General features: G+C 53.1%; 1 protein-coding gene across 5 annotated transcripts in view; it reads right to left on the bottom strand.

Annotated features, from left to right (window-relative positions):
- Nucleotides 1-24,244, bottom strand: part of PHACTR3 (phosphatase and actin regulator 3) — a 280,165-nt gene that overhangs the window by 100,286 nt on the left and 155,635 nt on the right. For all 5 annotated transcript variants that reach the window (XM_021920860.2, XM_021920859.2, XM_021920865.2 and 2 more), the window contains exons 2-4: nucleotides 14,348-14,509; nucleotides 9,799-9,876; nucleotides 2,844-3,026 (exon numbers count right to left, since the gene is read on the bottom strand). In XM_021920860.2, the coding sequence (XP_021776552.2) occupies nucleotides 2,844-3,026; nucleotides 9,799-9,876; nucleotides 14,348-14,509 (423 nt within the window). The remainder of the gene's footprint in view (nucleotides 1-2,843; nucleotides 3,027-9,798; nucleotides 9,877-14,347; nucleotides 14,510-24,244) is intronic.

Genomic DNA, 24,244 nt, shown 5'->3' with positions numbered 1-24,244 from the left:
GTTTCCAGTTATTTGGACCAGTTGTTTGACTTGTGTGCCAGCATCTCATCACGGACGAGATCTCTGGGGGCTACTTCCAGGGCTAAGTAAGCTAATGAATGTGCAGTCATTAGCAGAGCACTCTCCCCCACCCTGCATGCATGCAGCCACCTGTGTCAGCTCTTGTTATCCCCAGCGTGATGACAAATGTCACTAACTGCTAATAAGCCAGCTGCATCCCTAAGGAATGGAATGGTCTTTCTTAAACCAGACTTGTGGCTCCTGCTTTAGACATTTTGGACATTCCTCTGTACTTTCTATACTTCTGTTTTCTATATTTTACTTTAAGTGAATTCACATTTTTATCTCTGTTTAGAAGAAAAAGCAAATCTCTATAATTGCCCAAAATGAGAAGTCAGTACTTCTTGCCCTAATTATTTTCATTATTAATGTTTAAACATTCATTATTAATTAAATGTTAATAATGTTTTCTCATTGTCTGTCCACATGCCATTCACAAGAAGTCATCTCACAAACCCCAGGGGCACAAGACCCACACTGGGGAAGCCGGGAATGAGACAAGTCCCCGGGGAACCATGCACGTCTCCAGTCTCCCTGCCCCCAGGTCTTGCCAGGTCACCAGCAGAGCGCTTCCTACAAGGCAAATCCCATTGTCTCTCCATCCCTGGGGGTTCCAGCTGCCCTCAGGGAAAACCTGCCAGGCCAACTCTCTCCAATCTGTGGGCTGTTTTTTATTTTAAATTTTTTTGAAACAGGGTCTGGTTCTGTCACCCAGACTGGAGTAAGTGGTGTGATCACAGCTCACTATAGCCTTGACCTCCTGGGCAACCAAAAACAAAAAATAAAACCTTTTTGTAGAGATGGGGTCATGCAATGCTGTCCAGGCTGACTTTGAACTCCTAGGTTCAAGTGATTCTCCTGTCTTGGCTTCCCAAAGTGCTGGAATGATAGGTGTGACCCACCTCACCGAGCCCTGGGTTGTTTTTAATCGTTACAGTTCCACTGACAAGAGCTGCACCCTTTCACCATCGACGCTGCTTTTGTGCTACGAGGGTAGAGGCAAGTGACTGCGTCAGACACCTCCAGCCTGCAGCGCTGATGCTCTTTCCTCTCTGGCCCTTTACAGAAAAGGTGTGTGTTCCTGTCCCCTGTCTTTGCATGTTATTCCCCTTTCTGGGATGCTCTGCACCTCACTCTCTGCCTGGCTGATTCCCACTCCTCCCTCAGGCCTCACTCAGGAGAGGGTCCTTGATACAAATGTGTAATCTCAACAGACCCACTCTGCTCTCAGGAACCCACCCCTACACCCAGCATCTGGAGAGAGAGCGAGAGTCTGTGTCTGAGGTCAGAAGAGGGCGCTGAGGGGAGCAGGCACAGGCCCTGAGCTGAGCTACAGAAACCACTGCCAAGGAGAAGCGTGAGCCCCAGTGGGGGCTGGGAGCAGCAGACCTGCCTCCTTCGGGGAGGCTCATGGGCCATACACAAGGGCTGGGCTGCGGGGACCACACTATGGCAGGAAAGCCAGGCTCTGCTCAGCCGTAAGAACCATGGCAGCCCCAAAGTCAGATACCTGGTGCACACAGAGACCTGTGTGTGTGGAGGGGTCCTCTGCGTGACAGCTGGGACCCTCCAGGGGTCACAACTCTCAGACCCCAAATTCCAAGCCAGGTGAAACTGGAGAAACACAGCCACCCCCAAGGAGGGCCGAGCATGCCTCTGGGCAGGTGCCTGCTAGCGCTGCAGGGGTGCTGTGGATGGGCGGCCTGCGAGGCTGTGGGTGTCACCCTTCTGTGGCAGAAGGAAGTCCCAGGCACAGTGCACCCGCTCTGAAGCAGAAGCCTAGCAGGCTGTCCTGGGGCCTGGATTTCCAACTTCCCACACTCATGGAGAGAGGCGTTCACCTTTCCACCCCCAAACTGTGTGAGATGTGCTTATAGCCTGAAATTCTATGAGACAACAGGATTCCAAGTCCACAGTGAAGCTCCAGAAGAATCGCTGTCAGGTGGGAGAGGAGGAGGAGCTGGTGAAGCGCCTGCAGGTGTCTGTGGCCAGTTCCTGCTTTCCTCCCTTCTATCATTCCTTCCTTCTCCCCTATCCTTGGGAGGTGCCCTGGTCTATCCAATTAAAATAAAAACCACCACCACCACCCAAAGCCCCTACTGCCTTCGATAATAGTCACTCTACACAGCAGACACTGTGCTAAGCTCCTCCCACCCTCCAAACAACCCTGAGGTAGGTCCATTACTTTTCCCATTTAACAGCGGGAAACTGAGGCTTGGAGCAAGGCACCAAGTCCGCCTCCCCTCGAGAAGCAGCGGAAGAGCCCTGTACAGGTCGCAGCACGCTGAGCCTGCATCAGCACCGACCAGCTCCCAGGCATGCACACAAGCAGGGACTTAAGCATCTTTTAGGCCAAGACGCCCCCTATGGCAGGATTTTGGCCATAGTAAGTCCCTCAACCCTACGTCCTACCCCTTTTCGGGTCACTAAAATACCCCCACTGGGCACTTGCCCCTCCAGAGAGCACTTTCCTGCCTAGAAGCTCCCAGAGAAACCCAAAGATGCCCTGGGACGGGGGGAAGGTGTGCCAGGGAGATGAACATCGTTAAGTACCTTCCCTTATTGGCTGTGCCAGACTTGGAAAGAGACAGTAGAGAAAAGTGCCCCAGCAAACCCTTCAACCCAGCCAGGCAGCACAGCGTGGCAGCGCATCGAGCACGGGCCTGGCTCTCTTGAGAACAATGTTCTACGAGGGCCGTTGCCTAAGCTATAGCCAGGGACACCAGTAGGGACGTATGGCCATTCTAGGAGAAGCTCAACTTAGCGCGGTCTCCAGCCAGTACCTGCATCGTCCACGTGGGCGGCTGAGGACAGTGGCTTGTCCAGGGAGACCTGGTCTGTCCCAGTGGCCAAGGGGCTTCCCGGCTGGGCGTCTTCTGAAGTCAGCATCTCCGACTTGGGAGTAGGCGGTTCACTCTGCACAGATCGGGGTCCTCCATCGGGGTTGCACGTTTTGCTTTCAGCATCTACAAGGAAATGCAGCTGTCAGCCAGGCCTGCGCCTCTCTTCCTTCATCCCTTCCATCATCCCAAGAGCCTTCCTGAGAAGCATCCATTCTAGGATCTGGGTGGTCCCCCACCTCTCTCCCCCCACCACACACCAGGGGACAACAAACGGTGATTGCTGTAGACCTCTGAGATGCAGGGGTGGTTGTGGCTGCAGAAAACCAACTCACCTCTGCACCCACCACTCGACCCTCAGCCAGGCATTAAACAGGTGTTTACTGATCACCCACTACGTGTCTAGCACTGTGACAGACCCTGGCAAGGCGGAGGTTAATAAGATACAGTCCTTGCCCCCAGGGGGCTCACACTCTAAGGAAGCCACGCAGATGACCACACATGGTACCGTGAGCCCAGAACGGGGGCACACCCATGGATGGAGGGGACACAGAGCCAGGGGTCCCTAGGTCTGACAGGCAGCCTTCCCAGAAGAGGAGGCACTGGCAGGGCATAAGGAAGGACTTGGTGCTTCCCCTCTCTTGAAGCTTGGCTGCTGCAGCCTCTGAGGGTCCAGCCCTTCACTTGTCATCCGTGGGGTTGCACCTTAATGGTGAGGGGCTCAGCACCCGGAGAGCAAAATAAATGGCCCAGTTACCCAACTGTAGGATGGCAGGACCCTCGGCCAGCAAGTCACAGTCACGTCACTGAGATGCACGTTACAGCTCCACACACAAAGCCCCTGCATGGCCCTGCAGGACTCCTCTCAATCCCTACAGCAGTTCCTGGAGGCCTGGTGCAGAGGGTAGTGTGACCTGCACATGTTGACACAGCCATGAGGTGGCCGTTTGGGGATGCCAGCCTGCCCTGACCTCCTTCCACATGCCTCTCATCCTGGCAGTGGAAGGAAGAGGCAACACTTACTTCAGGGTCGGGGTCCATAGGACCTGGTCAGTCCTCACTCCTACCTGCCATCCCTGTGTCCTTCAACAGTGTCCCTTTCACTCCTAAAAGCGTCCTGTTTGGACAACAGTATACAGTCACCCTATCATGCGTCCCACCACCTGCAAATGGCATTTTGGGCCCAAATAGCAAATTCCTCTGGATCTCAATTTCCTTACTTATAAAACGGGGATAATATTTCTGCTTGCTTCATGGCAACATTGCGAGAATTAATGGAGCTAAGGTATGGAATGTGTCTGGCATAAGGTGTGCACTTTACATACGCTGTCATGTTGTTGGTGACGGTTTCTGACAACGAGAAGAGGAGGGTGACAAGAGTGATCTGGCCCTTGGTCTGCACCTTTGGGCCCATCTGCTAACAGCAAGCTTAGGACAGAACCATTTCTCCCTCCACAGAGTCCTCACCACACCCAGGACTCACGCCAGACCCATTTCCTGCCTGGGGCGCTGGAAGAGATTTGAGCTGTCATCACTGCCGATCGGACTCCCTTTGCTGCGCGTGTCTCCTCCGGGGAGAATGAAAAGGTCAGCCACGCCGGAAGTCTGGACATTTGGGGCTGGACGATCTCATCCATGCAGACGCGTCAGTTGCCCAGAGGTCCAGGCGACGCTGGCAGGCTCTTCCCGTAAGGCGCAGATGGCGAATGTGCCAGGCTCTGTGGGCCACGTGCCGTATGCCCCGTGCTGCAACTCTTCCTTGATTTTTTGTTTAATTTTTATGAAAGTCTTTCCTATTTAAAAAGCATTCTTAGCTCAAAGGCCACATAAAAACAGGTCCTGAGCCAGATTTGACCCTTACCTATAACAGCCCGCCAACCCAGATACTAGCCAAGAGAGCTCACCAAGTAGACAAAATCAGAGGTCACAAAGCTCAAAAGTGAAATCAGCCCCTTCTCGTGGCTGGTTTCCTCGTACTTGACATGCAACTGTGACAGCACAGCTGACCTGGCCCCTGGCCACACACAGGGAATGTGAGAGCTGGCGTGAGGGAGCACAGGGCTCTGCCAGCTTGAGCTTCACACCTACCCTGTGTGACAGGCAAGGCTGCCACCCACCACTGGCAGTTATGGACACCAAACCTTAGAATGCACAGGTCTTTTGCTGCCACGCCTGTCACTGCTGTTAATAAGGATGCCTCCATCATCATCAGCAGCAGCATCAAAATCATCACAACCACCACCATAAAAAGGTCAGAACATTGAACCTGGAAGGCCCAGAGGTCTCCAGACTCAAAAAAGCACCACACCCCTCCACAGTCTGAACCTTCCCCTGCTTTTGCAGCTGAGCAGCCCTTGCAGGACTTCTCTGGGCTGCGGTCAGAGCTCCAGCTCATAATCATGTTCAATGAAAAGTTTCAGTTCCCAAAATAGCCCTGGTGGCAGGGCTGTTGCTAAGAAACGCGGGTTGGGGAGGGGTGGGGGGAGTGGTGGGAGCCCAGGCCCTGCTCCTCTCTCTGGAAGGTCAGCCTCCCCCGGCCACTCTCCTTCAAGGGCTGCAGAAGGGAGCGCAGAGCAGTGCGCCTGAGCAGCCACAGTGAGAGGGAACGTGCTGCAGACATGCACACGCACTCAGATGTGCATGCAGGCACACACGTGTACAGTCATGGCACAAGCATGTGCACGGTGCAAGTACACGTGGGTGCACATGTGTGCACGTGCATGTGTGTGCACACATGCAGACATGTGTCCCCCGGCGTTCCTACCACATGGAAACCAGACTTGATTTGTCACTGTCCAATTCCCTGAGGAAAGAATGCCTAGTCAATCTCAGGTCACTGAACACAGCAGAGTAACAAACTCTCTTCTTTTATACCCAATGACAGGGTAGGAAATTCCTTAAATTATTTAAGAAAATGCCAAGTCAACGCATACAGGGAGATGGAGGAAAGTCACTCAGAACATAAACAGTGTCTGGCACAGAGAAACGTGGGCTGGGCGAGGGGACGTCTGGCCTCGCTTGGTCACGGATATCTCAGAGGACGGCGGAAGGAGCACTGAAGACAGCAGAGGGGTCCCCTCTCCCCTCCCCGGGACACAACTGGCCCCACTGCACACATCTAGTAACGTAATAATGCCACCAGCAGGGTCCTTCCTAGGTCCAAGCTGATGACTAGTCATAGGAGAGGATGGGGTCGGAGTGGTTCATAAAACGGACCATCGATCATAAAGTAACACCCCAGGGGGAGCAAACTCATGCCCTGGACGCTGCCTCAACTCCCGGGAGCTGGCGAGCTCTTTTCTGCCGGCCGTTCCCGGAGGCCAGCTCCCTCCACCAGGCTGCCCACCTGCTTCAGGGCAAGCTCCAGGGTGTCCGACGTGCATGCACACGCGTGTGTGCAGGGCAGAGGGCAATCCTGGGGTTTGTACTGGCCAAGGAAGTTCAAATGTGAGTTTTGAGGGGCTTCAAATGAGGCTCCGGAGTCTCTGACAATCCACTCCCACAGCCTCACAGGGCCTGTCCCTCATGAAGTCCCGGCCACCTTGCAGGGAGGCGCATGAGCCTGGCCGGCCACAGGAGGGCGCCCCCGGCTGCAGACGCGTCCCTGCCGGCGGTGGAAGGCGGTGGCTGAAGCTGGTTCCTTAACCCCAAAGCCAGGAAAGCGCTTCTGCTCCTCACCCCGGAGAGTCCTCACACCCACAGCAGAGGCGGCGGCACTGTGTGCCTACCCCGGAGAGGCAGCCCTCACGCCGGGTCCTCCCCTGAGCCGGAGAGGGCAGGTGCACAGCCACCGCCAACAATTCCGGTCATCCTGCAAGAGGGTCTGACCTCAGGTCGACCCAGTGAGAAAAGGCATTTTTGAAGCCAGTGCAGGACGGAAACCGCGGTGCAGGGAAGGATTTAGCCCGGAGCCTGTGGCCAAGCATCTGCGTGGATCCTGTTATTACTGCACGTTGATTACAGGTTGATTACAGGTGGCACGCAGTAAAGGATTCAAGCAGCACAGAAGAGTCGACTGTGAACAGCAAGTCCAAGTCCCCTCCCAGAGCAACCCCTGCTGCCCCGTCCCTGATATTTCCCTGCAGAGACACTCGGGCTCCTGGCAGACCCCACCCACTCGCGCTGTGGCTGCCCCAGCTCCCGCAGCAGCGTGGTTATGCCTCTGCCACCCCAGCCGGTGTGTGGGCAGGGAAGATGGGAGGCGTCTTGACCCAAGCCCCTCTCTCGCTTTCTCCTTTCCTCCAGCCCAACCCACCATCTCAAGGTCCCTTCCACCACGGGGACTTGCTCTTGCTGCTCCTGGGGGCTGGAAGTCACTCCCTGCTTCCCTCTTGGCTTTTCAACCTTCCTGCATCAAAGTCGGAATCAGCTGTGGAGGATGAGGAAGCGCTGCTGCCTGGGTCCCACACCCAGAGCATCTAATTTAACTGCTGCCTGAGCGGTGGAGGGTTTTTAAAGCTCTCCAGGTGATCCTAATATGTAACAAACTCTGAGAACCAGGCTAGGTCCTCCTGCCCACCTTTGGACCCCACTCAGACATCTCCCGGCACCAGAGGACCAGGTCAGGTCCTGTCTCGTGTTCTTAGGGTGCCATGTCCTTCACCACACTCATCGCCGTCGTGAGTAGCTGACTGTATGTGGGATTATCTAATGGTCCCACTGGATGTGCGTTCAGAACAGTATTTTGCTCACCTGTGTCCTCAGCAGCTAGCACAGACCCTGACACATAGTGGGCCCTCAATAAAATGTCATGGCATCAATTTAGGAGCACATTTGCCCTCTCAAGGAAAGAGATTGTGTTTCAGGTCACTCTAGTCCCTGGTCCATAATCATTTAGCAAGACAGACAGTATGGAAGGGAGAGATGAACAAACCACAACATGGAGGCCACTCCAGCCCCTGCACCTGGATTTGACATCTTTAAATGGTTGACAAAATTATATAAACTTCAAAGGCCAGTGGCCATAAGTAAAGTTTTCTTGGGACACAGCCACGCCCTCTCATGCATGATTTGTCTCCGGCTGCCTTTGGGCTACAAAAGCAGAGACAAGTAGTTGCAACAGAGACTGCACGGCCCCCTAAAATATGCACTATCTGACCCTCTCCAGAAAAGGTTTGCCGACCCTGATCTAAAGTGATTCTGTAAGACCGCGGGTGAGTGATGTCGCCGTCAGAGGCACGGAAGCCAGAGACCAGGCTCCCACGGCAGCAGGGTGAAAGCCATGCTGTCATCCTGGCCGCAGCCAAGCATGCGTCTCCAGCCTCTGTTCCGACTTCATCAGACAAAATCATCTTGCAAAAATTCAGAGTGGAAAAAAGCCAACGCTCCTAGAAGTTTTCCCCTTTAATTATTCAAACTATAGCTTCATTTTTGAGAGGAATCAAGTCTATATACCTACTCTTTCCTCAACAAAAGTAATATGTTTTTAGAATAGATGAAAAAAGGCCCTAGCATTGTTTTCATCTTCCTTTCTCCTTCCCTAAGATCCAAAGTCATGCCTGTTGGCAACATATTCAAAATGCTGAAGTTTGGCACTTTTTTGTCCCATCCAAATTAAAATCCTCCAGATTTCTAGCTCAGCAACCGCATTCCACCAAATCTGAGTATCACAACACAGCGTTAAACATCTGAGTGCCACGGGACTTGACACCAAGCTTTCCTCGCACATGTAAGGTTTTATTATCACTATTAAGCAATTTCCCATGTAGATTTCCCCTAAAAATAGCATCATCAAAATACTTCACTCTTTGAGTCTAAAGAAAGGAAATGATGACAAAGGCTTGGGCCCACAATCGGGTTTGTGCGCTGACAGGCCCTGCTGCATAAAATCTGGATTCATTTATTTCATGAGCTTCCTTCCTAATTCCTGATATTTGGGCCAAATTACAAAGACACTAGTAATATTTTAAGGCTGAAGCAGGGAGAGAGGAATTCAATATATTCATGCAAGCCTCAGGAAATTGGCTGTGCATGGCCAGATTCCTTAAATCAGGAGGCCAGAGCTTGGTGCAGCTCCAGACAGTCTTCCAGAGGCATTGAGGTTTTATGAAACCTCCTAACCAAGATTTAGCCTCTCAGGGAACCGGAAAGCACCAAGGGCTAGTGTCAGCATCCAAGTCCTGGGCCTCACACGTCCAGGAATCCATCACAAAGAGAAAGACTTGGGAATTAAAGAACTCTGTTCAGTTAATTGCATGAGCGATAATAACTGGCCTTTCTGAAAGATGGAAACAAAGACGATTACGTAGACACCACTGAGATTAAACTCTCTAGACCAGAGACCAAGAGATGAGGATTTGTTCTGCGTCTCTGTTCTCAGGCTGCAATGACTTGGGGCAGTCACCACCCAGACCCTCACACTCCTCATCTGCAAATGGGATAACCACTGCCCCCATCCTCAGGGATGCTGGGAAGACCAATGAGACAGGGCATGCGGAATACCCCACCCAGCCCCAACATGTCCTGAATGCTTCCTACATGGTGGTAGTAGGAGTAGGTAATAGTGGAATTAAAAATAATTTGCGCAAATGGAGAATTGAAATGTGAATATGGAAAAAAAAAAGTTAACGCTGAAAAAACCATTGCTGCCACTTTAAAGGAATCGAGATAAACCACCAACTTTTTCGTGCACAGCCAGCTGTTAGACATTACCCAGGGAGTCGTGTCATGAGGCGGAGCTCTTCAGCTCTGTAATGGGGTCTCCCATGCCCCCACTAGGGGCTGGACCAATGGAATGGCTCCTGACATGAGGCATTTCTCCAACCTTGCAGGCTTCATCTGGACACGGCCCTCTTCTGTTTCTACTCCGTTTCTGATGGGCTTCCCGGATTCATGTGAGACTTTTCATTCCGCATTCCCAGCACCGTGCCCTTCCAAGCCAGGGGTGGGTCCCACTTACCCTGCTCCATCATCTCCAGCAGCCCCTTCTTGATGAGCTCCTCTCGGCCTTGCCTGCCGGCCATCTTCTTCTCCAGCGCTGCCCAACACACAAACACACAGTGAGTCTTGGGCAAAGGTGTCAATGGGCCCAAGCCACAGCCAATGCCAGGCTCAAGTTTACAGACCAAAAACAGTGAGCTAGCAGGCGCCTCGGGCTCAGGGGCCTGGTCCACTGGCAAGGCCCAACTTTCTTACGCAGCACTCTGCTAAGCAATGTACATAAACCACAGCTAAAGCACAGTGCACGCCGTGGACATTCTACAGCAGTCGTTTCTGTGATGTATCTGGAAAGCCCCTCCACATATAATGCCCCTCTCTAAGTTAGCTCCCACCAGTCATTCCTGCCCTTCACCAAATGCTGCTTAACTTACCAACCAAGGAAGGCGCCCTCCCTCTGCCCCCAACACCTCAGGCTCCTTTCTGTGGTTCCTGTTAGCCTTTGATAAGTGCCTCCTGGTCCCTGTTAACATCCACTCACAGATGAGATTCTTCTGTGCGGCTCTCCCACTAGAGCTTCTTCCAATGAACACAGGTTAAAAGCTTCCAGTCTACCAGATGGACAGAAAGGGAGGAGGCCAGCCCCTAGTCCCCTTCCACCAAGCCTAATTTGCCAGATCTTTGTCAATTCCACCTTCAGAAGAGCCTTTCCTGCCTCCCTTTCCCGGAGCAAAACACTTGAGCGACGCCCCCCGCCTTCTCCCATTCTCCCTCCTCTCACAGGCAGGCCTCAGGCTGCTCGACAGTCGTCATCTTCTTCCTTCCATCAGGAAAACTGTTTGCCTACAGGTGAGCCCCAATTTCCAAATGCAAGACTACATAACCACCTCAACCCTTTCTTTGAAAGATGCACCTTTGCGAGGGCTGTTTCCCCTGCTGTGATGCTTTTCCCCGCCTTTCCCAATGAACAATTACATCTCAGCTCAATGCAGCCTCCTCACCTGGGTCTTCTCGGACCACTGGGCCCAAAGCAGTGCCCGCCCTGCTCATTTCCACCCCAGGGCCTGCCCAGTGATCCTGCCATTAAGCCTGGATCACAGAGTCCATCAGTGTTCTGTGTGTGGAAGGGGCCCTGCCAGATGCCGGGGAACAGACAGAGGCAGCCCACCTGGCTGAACTTAATGTCTAGGTGGGGAGGCAGATGACAGACAGGCACTGGCAATGGAATTATTTCACCTGTTCAAAAGTATTTCCTGAGCATCTGCTACGTGCCAAGTGCTGAGCTGCGTGCTGGGGAGTCACGGAGGGCAGAACGCCTGCAGCCTCACGGTCACAGGTGTGGGCTCCACTGGGGGAACAGGCCATGGTGACCAGGTGTTCAATCTATCGAAACCCCTTACACATTTACTGAGCACCTACTGTGTGCCAGGCACCGTGTCAGGCACAGGAGATTCTGCCGTGAGCCAGACAGGCACAGCCTCTGCCTGAGGCCAGCACAGGTGGGATGATAGATGGCAAGTGTCTAGAAATGGGCGAGGAGGGATAAGTCAAACCTGGGGCGGGGGACTGGTTGGGGGGAAGTTGTCTGGGGAAACCCATCCCACCCTTGACCTCCGGGGTGGCTTCTCCGAGGATATTTACCCTAAAGCCAAAGGATGAAAAGGGAAACCCAAACACAGCAGGGTGGGGACATTTCTGGGCAGAGAAAACAGAATTTCCTTTCTGTGGTCCCAATTTCCAAGCCAATTTCCAGGTGCCAGAATTGTGGATAAAATTGACAAAGTGAATGCTGACCTTGGGAGGTGTCAGCAAGAGGCTGCAGCTAGGTTCACAAAGCAGATGAGAAGAACAGAGGTGGAGGCCTCGAGCTCTGAGTGGACCCCGTCCCCAGGCCAACACCAGGCGGTGCTCATGGTGATCAGCCTCAGACATCACAGGTCTTTGCCTGCACTGACTCGAGGACTTCCCAGTGACCCAAAGACGCAACTGCGAGGATCTACTCTCCCCCTCTTGGGGATGGGGACATCAGTGGTGGTGCAGCTTGTAAAGATGGTACAGCATGTAAATGGCTGAGTAGATCTGAGCCACCTGCCAGGGCAGGCATGGACTGAGATGCTGCTCCACCCTGTAGCCCGTGAGAGCCATCTTCAGCATGTTCCCCCAGCCTTGCCTGCCAAAACCACTGTTCGCTACATATTTCTCTTTCAATCATCTTTGTATTCACTTCAGCTCATCCTAACCCGTGATGCCCGTGAAATCAGGAATTTGATATGCTGAAACAAGTAACAGCCCCCGCTTTAACGGAAAACAGTGGTTTGGAATAAGTAAACAAAATGCAGCACTGTTCCTCGAATTTCCAAATGCCCGAATGACGGTCCTGAAGGTGGAGATGCTGCAGGTAATAACCTCGAGACCTCCAATGCCCTAGGAGGGTCCCCAGAGCATCTTGCTGGTGAACTCACACAGCACAGCTTGGAGTAGGCCAAAGAACCCAGAGTCCTCAGAAGACAAACCCCAGCCTTCCAGTCCCACCGCTGGGGGCAGCAGGCCTGGAGAATGTCACAGACCCACCTGAGGTCACGGAGGTTGCTCTGCTCCAGTCCCCCGACCTTTCACTGCTGCACAGACGTGCCTTCCCCAGCCTGGTGCCTTTGCAAGGGCTGTTCCCACTGCTGTGATGCTTTTCCCTGCCTTTCTCAACGAACCAATGACATCTCAGCTCAATGCAGCCTCCTCACCTGGGTCTTCTGAGACCACTGGGCCCAAAGCAGTGTCCACCCTGCTCATTTCCACCCCCAGGGCCTGCTCATTGATCCTGCCATTAAGCCTGGATTGCAAAGAGCCCATTGGTGCCGTGTGTGTGCAAGGGGCCCTGCCAGATGCAGGGGAACACATGGAGCCCGCCCGCCTGGCTGAGCTTAACATCCAGTGAGGGGCCTCATCGCAGTCTGGAATCGACTCGCGTGCTGGTTCACTTGGTGGCTTCCACACTTTGTCACTCGACTCCCTACTCTGCAGAAAGCTCTGGGTGGGCAGGGCCTGGGCCCCTCCTGTTGGTACTGGGCACACAGGAGGTGCTCAAGATCTGCTGGATGATGATGCTTGTTCTGTTTTCATTTCAACAAGAATTCATCTATCAACTTCTTGGTTGGTAAAAAAATAATAATAACAATAATTTTGTAAAGCATGCACAAAAGCATGAGTGGAGGGCCTGCTGTTGGTGTTGACTGCCTCTCCTGCCGTGGGCCTGGGCACTGTAACACTTGGCCTTCATCTCCACCATCCTCAAAGCCTGAAACCTGTGCCTCTTCAGAGCTGGAAAGGAAATGGGACCCCAGGGACCACCCAAGGCAACAGCCTGAGACGGGCACTCGCCAGGGCTGGTTCCTGAGGCCCAGGACTGATTCTACATCAGCAGCTCCCTCACTAATTGTCTTTAGGTGTCGCTCACAGGTGTGTGGCTTGGAGGCGGGCCGTGGGGTGGAGATGCGGCCTCCTCCGGGCTCTACTTCTCAGAACACTGCCATCCACAGAGCCCAGGCTGAGGAGCTACCACACCTGGCTGCCAGGGTCCAAGCCTCAGCCCCGCCATGTGCTGGCTGTGTGACCCTGGGTGAGTTTCTTCCCTCTCTGGGCCTGTTCTCCATCCCTACGATGGGGCAGGGTCCTGCGGGAGTGCTGGCCTAGCAGGAGGTTCTGAGGGTTGAGTTGGCTCCTCCGTGCCAAATGCTGGGGGCCGTGCTCTGCTGTTATGTGCCTTATGGCTGCTTGTCCCGTCATCACTGCCTGTGTCCACCCTGTCTGTGGTTCAGCCTCATGGCTGCAGTTCCCAGGGTGGATTCCGAGGAGGCAGGGGCAACGGGACCAGCCATTGCAACCCCACTTCCCACAGAGCCAGGGCTGGCAGGGTGTGAGGGTGCAGCAGGAGGTGAGTGGAGGAATGTTCTGGATGCTTTGGTGGGAGGGTATAGGGAAGGCACGCTGAGAGAGCTTAGGAGCCGGGGAGCAGCCTCTGTCTTTCAGGAAGAAGAGAGGCCCAGAGGTGTCAAAGCCGGCCTCGACCCTATGAGTCACCCAGGGGACTCTTGGCCAACTAAACCCGCATCTGTGGGGGCAGGACCCGGGCCCCAGCATCCTCCGAGTGAGACTGCAGGTGTGGGAGGTGAGGTGGTGCGGGAGTCGCGTGGGCCGGGGGCTCACCACCCAAGTGAAGCCAGCGAGTGAGACCTTGCTCCAAAGCCAGTGTCTTGGCCCAGCCCGGCCCTAAGTGAATCAGAGGCTTCGTTTTTAACAAGGTCCCAGTGGACGTGTGGGCACCTTAGGGTCTGGGCAGAGCGTCCCACATGGGGTGCCTGGTGCCGACCCCACCCCAGGGCTTCAGGGAGGCCAGGTGGGCCCTGGAGGGGCCAGCGGGGCAACTTGCATGGCTCCTGTGGCCGTCGCAGGCCATGAAGCACAATGTGCCCCTCCTGTGTGGGGGCCGGGAAGTCACAGGTCAGCAGGGGTCGCGGCACCATGACAAGGACGCTGGTCCCAGCCAGAGCCTGCCCGCACCTGCACCAGGCCCTTACCTGACGTCGTCTGCTTCAGTTTTTCGTTTTTCTTTTTCCTCCATTTCCAGGGTTTGAAGATCCTGCCCAGGGTGGCCAGTTTGCTGTTCCTCCTCACAGGGGGAGTTCGAATCCCTGAGACCAGATATTCAGGACGCGCCGGGGGCGCTTGGTCCATCTCATCTGGAAGACGAAAACCAAGGGGGGACCTCAAGTGACCACCAAACCTATGTGACTCCTGGAGGCCCAAGACGACGACCTCTCTCACCCTCAGAGGTCACCAGTGATCCCCCAAAGCCTGGACCCCAGGAGGGTTGTCAAGCAGTGTGGCCACAGTGGCCACGGCCGCTCAGCAGCGTACGCTGAATTTCCCTCTGTGAGACCCTCCCTCCTGCGCCCCACTCATGGCCACCAGAAGCCCTCACCCCCTGCCACGTGAAGCACCACGTGTGAAGACATTCCTAATTCCAGGACGAAACGCTGCCTGCCCCGGACGCTTGCTCATGTTCTGCCCTCCAACCACGCTGCTCTCCCTCCAGCCACTTCTCTGCCTCATAAATTTCAGCTCCTCCGTTGAATAGGACTTTGTCCAGAGTCTTTACCTTCCTCTTGTCCCAGACAGGGTCACTCCCTTGTCTTATGCCCATGAAGCTACCTATGTAGGCACCAAACAGCTGCAAAGACCTCTGGCTGCCAGCCCTCCACCAGGCTGCCATCGCTCCTGGGGCAGAGGCCAGGCCTGGGGCAGCCTTGGACCCCAGCGCAGAGCCAGGCCGGTGAGATTCTGAGCGAACGGCTGCAGAGTGAGCGGCAGAGGAAGCAGTGCTCCTAGGACCCCTTCCTTGTCCATGAAACGGCCATGTTTGTAGACTCTGGGACGCACGAAGATGAATGTCCCAGGAAGCTCATGGCAGTGCTGTTTGTTGTAAAAGAGACTGGTAGCGACCTACATGCCTGTCCACAGGGGACCGGGTAAGTCATCGTCTGTCCTGTCAGCAGCCTGTGTGCAGACGCGGAAAGAAAAAGTGGATCTCCATGCACGGACAGGAAACTGATCTGAGATAAACAGGCCAAAGAAAACCCCAGCTCACGAATTCACACGCACACGCCACCAGTGTGTGAACAGAGGGGGTATACAGGCGCACACTGGCGTGTGGAGAGAAAATGTCTGTGGGCCCCCCAAAGAAACGGGGAATTCCAGGGCTAGGCACAGTGGCTCACGCCTGTAATCCCAGCATTTTGGGAGGCCAAGGCAGGCAGATCACAAAGTCAGGAGTTTGAGACCAGCCTGACCAACATGGTGAAACCCCGTCTCTACTAAAAACACAAAAATTAGCCGAGTATGGTGGCGGGTGCCTGATATCCCAGCTACTCTGGAGGCTGAGACAGGAGAATCATCTGAACCTGGGAGGCAGAGGTTGCAGTGAGCCAAGGTCACGCCATTGCACTCAGGCTATTGGCAGGCAGGGGAGAGAGGGAGATGTGCTTCACAGGCTGTTTTTGTAGCACATGCCATGTGTCCCTTAGTAAGAAAGATTAGTTCGAATGAAACAAAATGCAACTAACAAAATGGTAAAGTTAGAGGAGCTCACGAAGTAAGCCAGCGTCACCTCCATCCTACGGTCACAGTGTAGACCAGAGTTCAGGCCGTCACCCAGGCAGGACTGAGAATAAATGAGCACATTGCCCCAGATGCCTCCTGGGACAGGGAAGGGATGTTTCTTCTGGCAGCAACAAGGACCTGAGTCCCATCCAGACTCTGATTTAACCTCCCAGTGTCACCAGGGGAGGAAGATCGCAGACCCGCGGGGTGCTCCCCAGCACGCTGCTGCCATAGGAGCCCAGACCTCCGCCAGGACCCCTCGCCCTGCGAGCATACACACTCCCCCACAGTCAGCTCAGCCTCCCATGGTCAGCGCGCGGTCAGTTCCATAGCCAGCAGGTGAATTTGCCTTGTTGCCTATAGAAGGGGCCGGGAGCCCTGAGCTGATGCAGACCTCAGAGCCCCAGGAAGCATGGACATGCTGGGAGAAGGGCTGGAGGGCGTGGCTAACACAAGGGTTCACCTGAGGAAGGAGGTCACCTTTGTCAGAGAGGACAGGGAGGGAGGCCACCAGTGTTGGGAGGGGAAGGGGCATCACCAGTGTCCAAGCGGCTGGGGGTTATAATGGGCCAGGCCCCTCAGACCCAGGGAAGGGTCACACTCCCACCTTTCCCACCTAAGGCACCCCATGCACGCCACCAGCTATCCCAAGGAGGCCCAGGATGGTCTGCTCTGAATCCAGGCTCTGCAGCGCTCAGCCTGGACAAGAGTCATATGAGGCAGCACCCGAGGGCCCAAGGCCCCACATGGCAGTGACCTCTGTGCCCCCAGTGACAGGCGGCCTGCCTGGCAGCCTCTAGAGCTTCCACAGGGTCTGGCTTCCAAAGGGCTCCACCTGTCTCTAGCCCCGGGCCTTTGAGTAAGCCACCCAGCCCCTTGGAGCCTCGGTTTCCACATCTGTTAAAAAAAAAAAAAATACCGTGATAATCATCCCTGATAGGTAAGATTGAGAGGAGGACTCAATGTGGTCATAAATTCTGGAAAGGCCAGTGCAGTGACTCATACCTGTAATTGTAACGCTTTGGGATGCCAAGGCTAGAGGATCACTTGATCCCAAGAGTTTGAGACCAGCCTGGGCAACATAGAGAGACTCCACCTCTACAAAAAACTATGCTTGAAAATTACCCAGGCATGGTGGTGCATGCTACTTAAGAGTCTGAGACAGGAGGATCACTTGAGCCTAGGAGGTCAAGACTGCAGTGAGCTATGATTTGCAACTGTACTCCAGCCTGGGCTACAGAGAGAGACCCTGTCTCTAAAAATAATTAAAATGGAAAACAATCTGGAAACAAAGATAAACATCCACGATACACAGTTTATTAATCGTTTATGTTATCATCCATGTAAAATAATATTATCTGTGTGTCTAGACTTTATAGTCACTGATTAACATACCATGCCAGTACGGGTAACTTTTGGTAAAAATTCCTATTATAATAATTTCTATTATATAAGCAATAGAATAATTATGATGGGGTAAACGTTGGTCACTGTCTGTGCAGGGCCAAGAACTATCCTAAGGCATTGTCCTATTTTACCTTCACAATAAATCTATGAGCTAGAGATCATTCAGTTTTATATCCATTTTACAGATGAATAAACTGAGGATCAAAGCCCTGAGCCATTTTGTTGTTGGTCTCAGAGCTGGGAAATGCTGTGGCAGGGCAGGACCTTGAGCACCCTGACTCCAGAGACCCCTCTCACCTTCCAAAGCTGCATCGAGGGGACCCAAAGCAGAACATGGAAGGATGGGACACCAAAACAAGAGGATAAACCAGGCTTGCCCCAGGTGGGTTGGGGCACGAGGCCATTGTCTCCAGGCATTACTAATAGAGTGCTGAGATGGTTAGGCTTTGTGTCCCCACCCAAATCTCATCTTGAATTATAATCCCCATAATCCCCAAGTGTCAAGAGAAAGACCATGTGGAGGTGATTGGATCAGGGAGGTGGTTTCCCCCATGCTGTCCTCGTGATGTTGAGTGAGTTCTCACGAGATTTGATGGTTTTATAAGGGGCTCTTCCCCCTTCGCCCTGCACTTCTCCTTCCTGCTGCCTTGTGAAGAAGGTGCCTTGCTTCCCCTTCATCTTCTGCCATGATTGTAAGTTTCCTGAGGCTTCCCCAACCATGCTGAACTGTGAGTCAATTAAACTTCTTTCCTTTATAAATCATCCAGTCTTGGGCAGTTCTTTTTTGTTTTTTTGGGAGCACTTCTTTGTAGCAGTATGAAAATGGACTAACACAGTGTTAACTGTGCTAGGTGCTGTGTCCACAGATGCTCCACAAAGCAGCCCCATGGGGAAAGACAAGCCCAGGAATGTCTTGTTTGACATTCTGGGCTCTGCAAACCCATTAAGGAAGCTACAGCAATGGCATCCTCCACCATGTTTTTGGGGTGACCCCAGCACCTAGTGCCTGGTACCCAGTGGGAGCCCAGGAAATGTGTGAAACCAGGGCAGCTGCGGAACACCGATAAACACAGATCCTTCTGGCCACCCTCTCTCCAAGGCCACGGGAGGCAGAGGGATGTACTGGGGTCCTTCTCTTCTCAGAGACAGTGCATTCCATGTTCTCATCCTCTCCTTTCCTTCCTCCACCTACAGACGCCAGATGGGAGCAAGACTGTGACTCCACATGGCCCTGGGGGAGCCGGCTGTCCTGAGTGTTCTTGGCATAAGGGGAAGGATGGGCTGGGTCTCCCCAAGCCTCCAAGCTCAGCTGAAGATGAAGATGAAGATCCCCAGGGATGAGCAGAGGAGACGAGGATGGAGCATAATCATTGCTTTATTTATATCTCATCTCCTTCACAAAGGATCGGCATCAGTCACCAGAAACACACGCACAGTTGTAGGATGAAGGGAGTGTCAGGAGGGATCTGGAGGAAGTAGGGTCTGCTCAGGGCCACAGCATCAAGGAGTTAGGGGGTCCCCATGACAGACATCACATAGGCTCCAGAGAAGGGTACTTGTGTGCCCTGAGCTTCCTAGCAGCCAAGGCAAAAAGGAGCAGCACATAAAATAAACTACAGATCAGACCCTGAACCCAACTCTGTTTGCCACCTGATTCATTACAACCCTAGTCTGGCACCAGCATCCCTGCCCCAGCAACTGGTCTTCCTGTGATCCGATGTCTTAGAAATAGAGCTCTAACCCTATCACTTCCTGCTCACTCTCCTGTCTCATTTAGGACAAAATCCAAGTTAATCACTAAACTTGTGCAGCTGTCTGTGCTCTGCTGCCCCTCCCCCTTATTATCATTCTTATTGTGTGTTAGTGCTTGCCACATGCCATGGAAGCCAATGTGATGTAGCTGTGAAGAACACAGCGGCTGGGACCAGGCACCCCAGGCTCCCCTCCTGGCTCTGCCACTTACTAACAGGAGGTTGAAGCACTGACCCCACTCCCCACTCCCTGCATTCCCCTTGCCAGGGCCTTGCTTGGAGGTATGGTCGCTACTTCTTACTGTGGCTCTGTGACTGCTTCCACTGGTGGAAGGTGGGCAGGAGGGGCAGTGGCTTCTCCTCCCTACCACCATCTCTGCCAGGACCACTGTCACCATCTTCACTATTTTAATCAGCTGCCTCCCCCCACTTCTGCCCTAGTGGCTGGAGCAGGTTCTGGGGTTCCCACCCCATCTGTGACACACAGTGGTCCTCACAGCAGAGCTGAGGGCTGCGGAGGGAGCACTTTGGCCACAGAGAAGACTGCACTCCTCCCTCCCTTTAAGAATTCACTCACTCACTCATTCATTCACTTACTCACTCACCCACTTATTCACTCACTCACTCACTCATTCACTCATTCACTCACTCATTCACTCACTCACTCATTCACTCATTCATTCACTCACTCATTCACTCACTCACTCATTCACTCATTCACTCACTCACTCACTCATTCACTCACTCTCATTCACTCACTCACTCGAACTTTCAACAAATACATACTGACACCAACCATGTATCCTAATAGGCACAGGGTGTGCAGAGGTGAACAAAAGAGACAATGCCTGCCTTTGTGAGGCTGTACTCGCCTGTGGGAGATGAACAATGAATAAAAGTGTGAATTTAAACATTCCTGGCTCACCCCATGGGAGATAGCACTCATCACTATTTCTTGCCTTACTCTTTATTTTCTCATCACAGGTATCAGCTGGTGTGCATGCGCACACACACACACACGCGTGCGCACACACGCACACACACATGCACATGCATGCATACACACACACGCACACGCACACACACGCACACACACACACGCACGTGCACGCACACAGCACACGCACACACACGCACACACACGCGTGCATGCACAAACACATGCACACACGCATGCACACACATGCACGCACACATGCACATACACACATGCACACACACGCACATGCACGCACACACTTATTTGCCTGTTTGTAGTTGTCTCCACTCCTGCTGCCCATGCCCTGAGCTGAAGCTCCTGACTGCAGGTCCTGGATGGATGTTTGCAGCTGTATCTCCAGTGCCAACAACAGCTCAGACATGTGCTGGGGGGACATAGAGAGCCCTGAACCAGGATCCCTACAGAAGCAAGGAAGGACAGGACCCAGGACCCAGGGCCTGCTCGGGGAGCCTCGAGGGCAGGTGCTGACTGATCGACTGTGACAGGGAGTGCCCCCGAGGGCCGCCCCAGTGGGGAACAGGACGGGAGCTGTGATGGGAAAGGGGCAGGCTGTTCCAGACAGGAGGGAACAGTGGCTGAGAGGCATGGATGTGCTGGGGAGGCAGGCAGGGTCACAGTCAGGGACTTGAACCTGATTCAGAATTCAGCAGGGAGCCACTAGAGGGTCTTCAGCTCAAAAGACAAAAGACCCTTTGCTCCTAAACCAAAAATCCAATGCATTGACCAGGACAGATGCCTTAGTCCGAGCAGCTCCTGAAGGGGCTCAGGTGTCATCAGGGGAGTGAAGACCCCATGCCCAGGGGCCTGGGGTAGAGGCTGCGCTGCTCTGCATCCCCCTTGGGAGGAAGTTCCCTCTCCCCTCTGTCTTCCCTGGGGTGGCTCAAGCCCAGTACTGTGCCAGGGGAGGGCTTGTGAGAGCTATGACTCTCCGCCCAAGAAGAGAAACTTCAAAAAAGTGCTGCTCGGAGGAGAAAACTACTTACAAACACCCCCTGGGCAGAAGACATGAGCGCATCACTGAGGTGTACAGAGGGGCAGGTGTGGTCATCCACGGCACGGTGTGGCCCACGGATGCTGGTGGGCAGGTGTGCACAGAGCGGGTAGGTGTGTACCTCTGAGGGTGGGCGGGTGAACACCTGCAGAGCCAGTGTGCATGGGCATGGGTGGGTGTGCACCTGCATGGGTGGGATGCCATCTGTGGGTGGGTGCATGTGGCCCATGCACACCTGTCCACAGAGGGAAGGGACAAATGGGGAACATCTCCCCCTACTCCAGGAATTCTCTCGGTGTCTCTCCCTGCAGTTCCTGAGGAACTGCCTTCTCACCCTGGGGAGACTCTGGAAGGTGCAAACACATTAGCAGCCACCGCCCAGCCTCTGAATAACAGCAGTGCCAAGTTCCACTGCACCTCTGCCACCTCTGAGGCATTAGAGGTTAATTAATGGGAAGTGTTTCTCACACCTGGCATCTGTGTGAGGAAGTGCCATATGTAGCCTCAGTCCTCAGATGATGGATGGGGCAGCTGGACCTGCCTTGCTGATATCACACACTTGCAACTCAAGGGGCAGGCTCCAGCCTCTTTGGCAACTCCGTCCAGCCCTCTCCCAGGCCTCAGGCTCACAGTAGCTGGTATACTTGTCCCTGGGTAACTGACTCCATCCCTTTCCCCCATCAACAGCCACACAGAGCTACGAGGCAAGAACTGTTCTAGGACTGACGGAGCTTACAGGCTAATTTCCATGCCTGGCACAGGGCCAATCCCTCTATTCACATTTCCTTCCATCCTAGCTCTGATCACTCTCAAATTGTGTCCTGGGATTCACTGTTCATTGACTGTCATCTGCATTTCCCACGGGAACAAACATAAGCTCCATGACAACGAGAACCGTCACTCTCGTGTTTGTTGCTGAGTCTCTGGCATCTTTGCTGGTTCCTGGCACCTGGGGGTGCTCAAATAAACACCTGCTCGACCTGTGAATCCGGAGTGCAGGGCTGCGAAATGCTGGAGCCAGGGTCTGCTCCTCGTCCGTCTGACTTTGATGTCCACCCTTTAGTGACATCAGGTATTTTTTCATCCTCATCTTTTATCCACTAAGATATCTTATCTTATCCTTCCACTTCACAGAATTCCCCAAAAACATATTGGAAGGAAGGCCCCATATCTGTGGGGGAGTGAGGTCAGGTACCCAGTGCCGTGTGCTGCACGGCTGACTTCTTAGAGAAGAAAGGTGCCATCTCTATCAGACAATATTAGAAAATGATTTTTTCCTTGTTTGTTTCATTCGTTCACTCACAAACCCATTCATCGCATCGGCCTGCTGTGTGTCAGGACTGCTCTGAGTTTCGACAGAGCAGTAAATTGCATCAACATGCCCGCTGTTTCCCGCTGCATGAGGCTCATGTATTTACGGAGGAGAAAAGAAGAAACACAGAAAGTGTAAGGCAGCCTCATAACGTGACATGAGCCACAAGAGAAGCAAAGAAGCAGCTGAGATATGGCCTCTATTTCTTCTCTGAGCCCTTACCTGTGTCACCAATACATAGTGGCCATTGTCTTTGAACAAAGCACAGTGTTAGGCCTGAGGGACAAGGTGGTGCTAGGCACCCTCTCTCCCAGGGGACTCAGTGACCACAGAGAAAACTAAGGTGCGTGGAACCACCAGGAAGAATCGAGAAAGCGGATTATAACAGCAGAGGAAGCAACTTTTCCTGCTTGAGGGTGGGATAACTCTAAGAAGGCTACTAGAAGCTAGAGGAGGTAGTGGGTAGTGATAATTGAGTTGGTATTGGAGGTTGAGTAGGATTTTAGTAAAAAGTGCAAATTCATAAATGCATGGCAGTACATGGTGTTTGGGGAACGGGAGGTCATTTGGAGAAGCTAGGTCTGAGGTCCCCAGTCTCTAAGGCTCAGAAACCCAGTGAAATTTCCACATATAAAACTGGGATCCACACAGATATGCTAATGTCCATTATGCCAATCATGACGAATACACACACACGCACACACGCACACTACACAAAGCAATCATCTATGAGCATCACCACTTACTACACATAATAAGAAAAATATAGTCTCAAAAAAAAAAAAAAAAACAGAATTTTTAGGCCTGGGCACAGTGGCTTGAGAAGCCAATGCAGGAGGGCTGCTTGAGGGCATGAGTTCAAGCCCAGCCTGGGCAACATAGTGAGACCCTGTCTCTATAAAAACTAAGCAAATAATTTGCTGGGTATGGTTATGCACACCTGTAGTCCTAGCAACTCAGGAGGCTCAGGCAGGAGGATTGCTTAAGCTCAGGAGTTTCAGGTTACAGTCAACTACGATTGCACCACTGTGCTCCAGCCTGGGCAACAGAGCAAGACCCTGTCTCTTAAAAAAAAAATTAATTGACTATACATTTGTAAACGAAAAACTAACTGCATCGTTCTTAGTGTTCTTAATTTGCTGGCATGGGTATGTGCACTGGAACTTGAGAACCCTTAGGCTGGAGCTTACGGTCTATGGAACAGAGCTGACAGAGGTGAGCTTGGGAAGGCATGTGGGGACCTGACCAAGAAGAGCTGTGTGTGGCTATGATAAGAGTCCTGGGGGCAATGTGGAGTCACTGAGGGACCTGGAGCAAGTTCAGCCTTGTGAAAAGACCACATGGAATCTCGGTGAGGATGGCAGACTGTAGGGGGAACAAGGCTGAAGGCAGGAAGGCAGGGCATGGGGGCACCCAAACATATGGAAGAGCCAAGGAATATGAAGGTTTGTTTTTGTCATCACTGTCATCAGCAACGGCAGCATCTACTGAGCATTTGCTGTGCAACAGGCTCAGTGCTGAGCACCTGGCATGAATTTGCTCGTTGTATTCCATCATAACCCTAGCAAGCAGAGAACTATTTTCATCACCTACATTACAGATGAGGACAATGAAGGCACACAGATGTGAAATAATTTCCCCAGGCACATGCTAGTTAGTGACAGAGTGGGGCTTAGAACTCAGATCATCTGCTGTAAGAGATCTTAACCCCACAGACTCTTTGACAACTCCGCCCCTCTCCCAGTCCTGTGCTAGATGACACAGAGCAGATGATAACACTGCTGTCTAAGATCTGGGAGGAGGAAGGAGAAACAGGGCTAGGAAGAAGTTAACCATTAAAGCAACATACAACAA

The sequence above is a fragment of the Papio anubis genome, chromosome 16 (assembly GCF_008728515.1).
Source record: "Papio anubis isolate 15944 chromosome 16, Panubis1.0, whole genome shotgun sequence".
NCBI lineage: Eukaryota > Metazoa > Chordata > Mammalia > Primates > Cercopithecidae > Papio > Papio anubis.
Note: the sequence above shows the minus strand (reverse complement) of the source record. Positions and strands in the feature narration are given on the sequence as shown.